The sequence below is a fragment of the Oncorhynchus nerka genome, linkage group LG13, assembly GCF_034236695.1.
Source record: "Oncorhynchus nerka isolate Pitt River linkage group LG13, Oner_Uvic_2.0, whole genome shotgun sequence".
NCBI lineage: Eukaryota > Metazoa > Chordata > Actinopteri > Salmoniformes > Salmonidae > Oncorhynchus > Oncorhynchus nerka.
Window position 1 is genome coordinate 55039504 of NC_088408.1, and position 9172 is coordinate 55048675.

Sequence of the window (9172 nt, forward strand, 5' to 3'; positions counted from 1 at the left end):
AGGAAAGCCTCTGAATTAGCAGTGAGTGATCAACAGTTTTGAAAGCATTTGACAGGTCATTGAAGAGGGCAGCACAATGTTGCCTCTTATCCATACAGTTAACTAGGGATGCAGCAGAGATAGTGCTATGACCTGGTCTAAACCTCGACGGATGTACATTTAGAATACATTTCAAAGACGAAAGATCTTAGCTGAGAATTAATCAAGGATTCTAATATTTTAGCTAGGCAAGAAGGCCGATTTTATTATTCAAATCAAATGTATTTATATAGCCCTTCAGCTGATATATCAAAGTGCTGTACAGAAACACAGCCTAAAACCCCAAACAGCAAGCAATGCAGGTGTAGAAGCACGGACAGCTGATTATTAAGGTCCCAAGAGTCACCACCCCTGTGAAGGGGGAGTACATGGACCTCCTTCCAAACCTTGGGGCTAGTACCAGAGATAATCAGGTAAGAAAATATGGGTTAATGATTCAGCAGTCAGGGGGGCAGAGAGCTGCAGCAAAAAAAGGCTCAAGTGTGTGTGTATATATATATATTTATTTATTTTTACATGCATTTAGTTCAGATAGTAAAATGATATGGCGTATACCTCCACTAATACTACTTTGATACACATCAGTGAGGATTAAGAAGTGAGTATAGCCTACATAATGCCCACTAAAGAAAAAGTGGGTTTACGGCATATACCAGCAAATAGCTCCCACTACACCACTGATCATATGTTGTATCGGGATTGAAGTATTTACAAGAAGTCTAATCGTACATTGCTTTGTGGAAGTATAATGTTTGCCGCCTCCATCAGTTGGCATTTTACTTAAATGATCCATTATCTTATTTATTAATTAGGGATTTTAAAAATATGCCTTGTGCCACTTCTATCTCTCCTTGAAATTGATGTGAAGTCTAAATGCAACAGGTGTCATGCTCACTTGCACCCATTGACAACAATATCCAAGATAGCCACGAGATGGCGACCCAAGCCTCAAAGTCTGCGATGCCAGATCACAATTTTTTGACTCAAACCAAGCATCTATGGCTGTATTTACACAGGCAGCCCAATTCTGATATTTTTTTCACTAATTGGTATTTTGACCAATCAGATCAGCTGTGAACAAGATATGATGTTAAAATACCAATTAGTGGGAAAAAATGATCAGAATTGGGCAACCTGTGTAAACACAGCCTTTGTGTATTATTTAGATTTGAATCAGGATTATATGTCCACCAGCAATGGGTTTAGGCCTATTTTTAGTTGTGCACAGGTGTGTAGGCCCTACTATAGCCATAAATACATAATAGCGTAAAATTTAACAGTGGATTTTCACAGGAGACGACGAGAGGCGATTACATTTCAGAAGACATTCATTTTCATTAGAGGGAAGCGAGGTGGGCCGGGTTCATTCGACAATGCTATAGCATAGGCGAGGGAGCGTGAACAGGGAGGGACCAAAGTTGTGGAAACCGAATTTATCCAAAAGCACTGCGATATCACGGCGTTATTGACCAATCGAAGCCCACTATAGCTTCCAACCGTGGAAAAAGTACCCAATTGCCAAATTGAGTAAAAGTAAAGATACCTTTTAATAGAAAATGACTCCAGTAACAGTAATCCAGTAAAATACTACTTGAGTAAGTCTAAAACAATTTAGTTTCGAATATGCTTGAGTATCACAAGTAAGTGTACTTGCAAAAAATACTTAAGTATCAAAAGTAAAAGTATAAATAATTTCAAATTCCTTATATTGAGCAAACCAGACGGCACTTTTTTTTCTTTACGGGTAGCCAGAGGCATGCTCCAACACTCAGACAGACATAATTTACAAACTAAGCATTTGTGTTTAGTGAGTCCTCCAGATCAGAGGCAGTAGGGATGACCAGGGATCATCTCTGGACGAGTGCAGGAAATGGACCATTTTACTGCCCTGCTAAAAGCATTCAACATGTATCAAGTACTTTTGGCCGTCAGAGAAAATGTACTGAGTAAAATGTACATTATTTTCTTTAAGAATGTAGTGGAGTAAAAGTAAACGTTGTAAAAAAAAAAAAATTAAATAGTAAAGTACAGATACCCCCCCAAAAACGATTTAAGTAAAATATTTTTTTAAATACGAGTGGGTTCGCTGTTGATTACCTAGCATGCTGTCTGGGCGAAGTCAGTGTGGCTATGTGATGCATAATCCCCTGTGGAAATCTCCTGTAAAATGTAGGCTAGACTGAATGCCTACCAACATAATATAGGCCTGTAGTGACAGGTTTGTTTTACTTATTTGACTTTGACTATTGTTTTGTAGGGTGAACATTAAACTCTAATTGTTTACGGTGGATGCACGCCTGCTTTTGTAATACCATCAGCTGTTTAACCAAACTTGTTATTTGGCTGACTGCCACTCTCTACCTTGTTCCATAAGGCGGAAGGAGGGGGCTGATAAAGTTCTGCGCATGCTCTATAGGTTGTTTTCCACAAAATCATCGCTTAAAGTGAGCTGAGCGACGAAAGTTCCTTGTCTTTGACCAGAGACCAACGCGCAGACGGGCGGACGATAACAGCATCCACTGCTGTTATTAAGCCTTTACATCTAAATGAACTTTTGTCAAAGAAAGCCCTGATCATGCCCACTGCTTTTGCAGGGCAAAGATATTGATCGGCGTTTCAAATACATATTTTTTTTTCTTATGAGATTATTTTTTCATATACTTTCATTTTTCGGTAGGCTACCTGTGTTTTTTTTACACCATGGTGCTAGGAAAGGTGAAGAGCTTCACAGTCAGCTACGACTGTCTCAATGACAGTAATGTCCCCGTTTTCGCAAGTGGGGACTCGGTCTCAGGGAGGGTGATCATCGAAGTCACTGGAGAAATCCGTGTGAAATCTCTTAAAATTCATGCAAAAGGATTTGCGAAAGTTCGTTGGACTGAATCGCGAAATGCTGGCTCCAACACTGCCTATACGCAAAATTACACTGAAGAAGTAGAATATCTAAACCATAGAGACATCCTAATTGGACATGAAAGAGGTAAGAATATACAACCTTATCTGTAAAGAAATAACTTTGTTATTGACGTGCTCGGTGTAGTCTAGTCATAGTGGCTCTTGAGGTTCCATACAGAGAATGCTGTTGTGTTGTCAACCTATACTATAGGCTAACAATAAACACAATTGAATGTATAACAGATAACGATTTGGGAACGATCTATGAAGCAGCTTACAACGATACCTTTTATTTGGTTTACTACTGGCTATACAGCCGTCTATAACACATTTTGTAGGCTATGTCTTGAGACATGTCAATTACAGTATTCTTCAATTAATTTTTATATTTGACATATGGGAATGTATTTAAGCACGATACTTCATAATCATGTAGGCATATAGAACACATCATTCTAAAGTGTATCTTTAGCCTATCAAGTCGGCTGTAGGCTGCATATCCTGAATGGGAGTCTTCTCTATCCTTCCTTCATTTTAGCCTATATAACTATTATATGAATTACACTATTTTCTCAAAACGCAGTACATGAAGGTGCATAGCAGTCTGTCTACATGTGTGCAGTTTGATCCAAAAAATTGTTATCGAGCGATCATGTAAAGTTGAACGTTGTGTAGCTATTCTTAAGTTTCCACCATTGTTCGAAGCTGGTTCAATCCTGTTCAGAAACTGGTTGTGTGGGGTGAAGGGACTGGGCTTTCTCTCCGTTGATTGGCTGAAGTGCTCATGCGTCTTCAAATGACCTCATGCTTTTGCAGAAAATGACAGAAAAAAAAGTCGGCAACTTTGTATCGGACCTGTCAGCACAATGTTACAAAGTCGCATGAAAAGAAATGTCATTCGTTCCATTTAGCCTATTCTATTATGCTTTTATCTAGTGATTTAGTGATCGCCTACTGTGTGTAGCCTAATGAATGGTGCATAACAAGGCCTGCAATTGGCTATGAACTAGATATTGGAATATGATTATCTGAAGGCATAACAATTTAGCCTATTTGCGGATAATAAATGTAGGCTACTACTTTTTGTTCACTTCAGAATTACACATCACTGAAACTTGGTAGTCCTAGTCGCTAGAACAGGTTTGTTAGCTTGTTCCTGAGGTAGTTGATCGTTCAACTGATTGGATAGAAAGGTCAGTCCGAGAATTGAAGTAGATTAATTTAACGTGGGGTGGGAATTTATGCCATCAACTATTTTGTACCTTAGTTACCTTTTCCTTGTTACTGGCTGTGATTTGAATGTTTCTTGATGGTGAAAATAATGTATTTGATCTGTCTATGTATGGGGAATTAATGTTTGCATGTTGCTCATGTTTTTATATCAATTGTTGAATAGTTTTAAGTTTCTTGAAATGGTCAAAGCCTTACTATGTGTCTCTATTGCAATCATGTATGCAGTTTTTAAGGGTATCCGTGGCATTTAATAAAGGTTTAAGTAATATAATTTACTTCTTTGTCTGTCCTCTTTTTCAATAACTGTGTGTGTTCCTCTATTCTATCAGTTACAATATTTTCTGACGTGTAATATTGAGTGGGTGAAGTCTCTCTGGGACGCGGTGCAGTACACGCGTCAGGTCTTGAGAGGGCTGTGCCTGATAGTGAGCACGTTGGGTTGAGCCACGGACTGAATGCTGCACACAGTGAATGCGTGATGAGAGAGCCGGCTTGGGGAAGCTGCTCGCTCCGGTTTAGGCCGGTCCTCTCCTGCTCCAGTCTGCTTTTGAGTGACAGTTCGGCAGTTGTTTACCGCGACTCTGCCGCTGCTTAAGGCTGAGCTGGCAGAAACGGAGCTCCCGCTCCATAACGCGTAACTTTTAAATAATACACAGCAGGGTAGAGTTTATGTAAAGAAAAAAAAAAATCAACATTTTCTTACAGATCACATAATGCTCAATAACGCAACGCCCCCCCCCCCCCCACTCCCCTGCGCCTATCACACAATAATAATACATAATGTGAGAAATAATTATTAGATTCTCTATTTTGCAGTTAATCATTGATTGGGACAGATTATATCACTTTTATGTGCTTTTATAAAAACAATATTTTAATTTCAATACTGATTTAAACAATGTGTCAAATTATTCTTGGTTCAAGTTTTTTTTTTATACATGGGTAAAAATGTGTTTCCAGAAGGGTCAATAATCACAGAGATCATAATTTCATTTTCTTCTTCTCCTCATTGTCATTGTCATTACAAGCTGTGCCTTCCTGGTGTCCAAAAATGAAGTTCTATTGTGCTCTGTTCCCCTCTGTTGTGGCGGTATTGTTTTTATGTCTGTGTTCTGATACGTAGGTGACACCGTACTGTATATTTTCCAGGTATGGCATACGTGTTGGAATATTGTCCCTCTCTTGTTTCAGATGATGACAACTCAGAAGAAGGACTCACCACTATCCATTCAGGAAGACATGAGTATGCATTCAGCCTTGAGCTTCCACAGATGTAAGTACCTCCTCTTTACCTATAAAAATACATCTTTTTTTTTTTTAAGGACAAATACTTATATTAAATATCCGTATGTCTGTCCTTAGTTGAAGATTGAAATAGCGTCTGGCTTTGTTCCCCCCCACACTTGTCTCTTTCCCCTCTCTTATTCCTCTCAGACCCCTGGCTACCTCGTTCGAAGGGAAACATGGCAGTGTGCGCTACTGGGTGAAGGCCGAGCTACACAGGCCATGGCTTCTGCCCATGAAGACCAAGAAAGAATTCACAGTCTTCGAACACATCGACATCAACACTCCCTTACTGCTGGTGAGTTTAAGGATCTTTCTCCTGTACAGTGTTTGTATGTGTAGTAGACTATAGGCACTTCCTTGGTTACCCCTAATCTCTTCAGGGTCTTTAGAATTGTTCAATGGTTCATTTGGTAACGGCGATCGAGTGTCATTGGCAGCCAAGAGAGTGACTTAAAGGCAGAAGTATGACTAATTTCTAGCCGCAATTGTTGCCTATATATAGAAAGAATTAGCCAGTACCAGCACTCAGGCCCCTTACTTTTCATCCGTTGTAATCTGATTGGTGTAGTGGCTGCCAGTGCCTATTATTGTGGTCCCAGAATGTGCTTGTCCCACATGTTGTTGATGTTGTTGTACCAACTGACACAAAGCACAGAGGACACCAGTGGACATTGGTTGTGAAAAACACGGTTTCCCCATACCTAACAGAGTATTTCCTGATCAGTTGGTATAGTAGAAAAATGATGACATACAGCACATGGTTAAAATGAAGCGATGATGTTGATTTATGTGTGTGTGAAATTACTGCTGAGTGGGAAATTATTTTAAGTATTGGGTTGTCTGTGAGAGCCACCTGCTGTCTAAACATGCCTTCCGGGTATATGGAAAGCGAAACTGGTATCTCCCTGTATTTGAATGACAGGCCTCAGGCACTGTATGTCATTATGCTAGCTGCACAAGGGTGCAGTTTCTGCCAGGGGGCCAATAACATGTATTTTCCCCCTAGGGACGATTGGGTAGAGGAATAAAGTATTTTCCAAACACTTACGTTTCCTTGTTTTCGCTCTCTGTTTCAGTCGCCCCAGGCAGGCACAAAAGACAAGACTTTATGCTGCTGGTTCTGCACCTCAGGTCCAATCTCCTTAAGTGCCAAAATCGAAAGGAAAGGATATACCCCAGGTGAGGAGAACACCCTGACTCTGTCACTCGTATTGATTAGTCATTTGGCACTCTTGTAGATGAATGACTGTAGATGACTGCCGTATTATGTTTGATGCCATCTCAATCAAAGGATCCTTTAACTGATTTAACTGAACCCCTTCTTACTTGTCTTTGCAGGAGAGTCTATTCAGATCTTCGCTGAGATTGAGAATTGCTCGTCTCGCATGGTCGTGCCAAAGGCAGCCATTTACCAAACGCAGACCTTCTACGCCAAAGGGAAAATGAAGGAGGTAAAACAGCTGGTGGCCAACCTCAGAGGAGAGTCGTTGTCCTCGGGCAAGACGGAGACGTGGAATGGCAAAATGCTGAAGATCCCCCCCATCTCTCCCTCCATCTTGGACTGCAGCATCATCCGAGTGGAGTATTCTCTCATGGTTAGTACAGCTACTGCCCTGAAGAGACCATCTCTTTCTCGCTCTGACATTTGTAAACCAATTCAAACAGGTTGAGAGAAATCTGTAGCTATCATCCATATAAATATGGAGTATAGTGTGCTGTAAAATGAGAATATGCGTCATTAGGATCCACATGGTTACTAGGCACATTTTAATAGGTTTCTTGAGTGGTTCCTAGAAAGCTCTCGATGGTTCCCATAAAAGCCTGTGACCTAGGCAGTCATGGCAAAGACACTCCCATCATACCTTGTGTTCTCTCCATACGCAGTTAAGAGGATCAGTCTAGAATATTAGTGGCGACGCCATGTCTTAGAGGTGCTAATGACCTCTTTACCCTGTCATCCGACTTCCCCTTGCCCAAGTCTTTAACACTGTTGAACACACAGGTTTGTTGTTCAATGAAGGTGGACCTTCAGTTCTAACCCTCTGTTGTGTGCTGCTCACCCTCTCCAGGTGTACGTGGACATCCCCGGAGCTATGAACCTGTCTCTGAACCTGCCACTGGTCATCGGCACGATCCCGCTGCACCCCTTCGGCAGCCGCACCTCCAGTGTCAGCAGCCAGTGCAGCATGACCATGAGCTGGCTAGGCATGGCCCTGCCAGAGCGCCCTGAAGCCCCACCAAGCTATTCAGAGGTCGTGACAGAGGAGCAGAGACGGAGCCTGGAGGTGACCTCAGCCAGGGATGAGTTCGAGGGACCACTCTTTGCCTACATCCAGGAGTTCCGCTTCCAGCCTCCTCCGCTCTACTCTGAGGTATGCATCAGCACAGCGTACACCCCTCGGCTTTTACACACTGCAGTAAGTGATCACACTAAAGACTGGTAGCCAAGAGGTCTTGGTGTTTTCGTTAAAGCAGTGTTTCCTCCTCTTCCTCTAGATTGATCCCAATCCCGATCAAGCCAGCCGGACGGAGGAGCGGAGACCTGACACTTGTCCATCACGTTGAAGGAAACACAGAGCCCCCGCCCGGAGACGTTTTGGGCGTTTCTAAGTCAACTCTGTTTTTGTATTTTTCTTCCCCCCGGTGACAGCGTTCGCACTCCGCCCGCGACGTCGAGAGGAGAGAAAAAACAAACAAACAAATACCACAGGGGAACAAAGCCCTGCCCCCTCCCACAGAGAAAGGCACAGGAAGTCTGCCTTCCTGCCTGGTCCGGGGAAAGGCCGGTCGAACATCCACCTAACCTGTGAGGGGGGAGAAGAAGAAAAAATCTTTAGTGGAGACAGCCTTGGTGGAGTGAGTGATGACACGCCAGGGCCATCTCTGCCTATGGCTCTTAATCGACCTCATCTTTTCTGTAACCACTGCACTTGTGGACATGGCTTTCACATAGAGCAGAACTATCATGTCGAGACCTGAGCAGGAAAAAAAGACAAACAGGAAGAAGAGAATACAATATAACCACCACTGTCTGAAGCGTTCAGCGGCAGTCGGCAACGGAGCAAGACTGGCCTCCTCCTGCCTCATTTGGGATTTTTGCACATGTTATTCTTTGCTTGAGTTGTGTGGCTCCATTTTAAGAAGAAGAAAATCAGCACTAATTGTTTTTCTTCTGCCTAGTAATAATGCTGGACTAAAGAGACTGCAGGCTTAACTCATAAACTCCTTATCCGCACAACTTCGAACAACGCAGAGAACATATTTGGACAAAAACAATGCACTGACCTTGTTTAAGCTGTTTTAAGATGTTATTTTTCCTTATTACATTTCCTTAATGACTTGTAGACTGGACTTGAATGCAGCAGAACACTCTCCATCCAAAAGCTCTTTTTCGATATTGCCTCCTCAGTTTGGTTCAAAGTGTGGCATCCTTTTTTCTGGTTCCGTACTATGTTTTGTCCTTTGATTTAGTTCCAAACTTAGAATGCCTTTTATGCCAAGCATTGTTTGCTTCGTGTTTATGTTGTGCTTGTTCTGGAGTAGAGGAGCCACAGGCTAGAGCTTGCCACTCAAGTAAAGCATGAAACGCAGATAATTGTGTGTGTGTGTGTGTGTGTGTGTGTGTGTGTGAGTGAGACGGAAAGAGTGGGACATATCAGAATTCGCACACTCTGTGTCTGCAGCCCCTCTTACTCATAACACAGAGGCTTACATACTG

General features: G+C 42.1%; 1 protein-coding gene across 1 annotated transcript; it reads left to right on the top strand.

Moving 5' to 3' along the window:
- The first annotated feature begins 2499 nt into the window (after positions 1 to 2499).
- Positions 2500 to 8238, top strand: arrdc3a (arrestin domain containing 3a). The gene is made up of 7 exons (XM_029677400.2): positions 2500 to 3019; positions 5359 to 5440; positions 5602 to 5749; positions 6531 to 6633; positions 6793 to 7049; positions 7524 to 7826; positions 7951 to 8238. Exons 1-7 carry the CDS (start codon positions 2740 to 2742, stop codon positions 8017 to 8019), a joined length of 1242 nt encoding a protein of 413 aa, XP_029533260.1. The 5' UTR covers positions 2500 to 2739; the 3' UTR covers positions 8020 to 8238.
- Positions 8239 to 9172: the final 934 nt, after the last annotated feature.

Excerpts from the sequence above, each read along its gene's own strand:
- arrdc3a (XM_029677400.2), top strand. The coding sequence starts at position 2,740 with ATGGTGCTAGGAAAGGTGAAGAGCTTCACAGTCAGCTACGACTGTCTC. Across the intron at positions 5,441-5,601 it reads AGCCTTGAGCTTCCACAGAT|ACCCCTGGCTACCTCGTTCG; the intron begins GTAAGTACCTCC and ends TATTCCTCTCAG. Across the intron at positions 7,050-7,523 it reads GAGTGGAGTATTCTCTCATG|GTGTACGTGGACATCCCCGG; the intron begins GTTAGTACAGCT and ends CACCCTCTCCAG.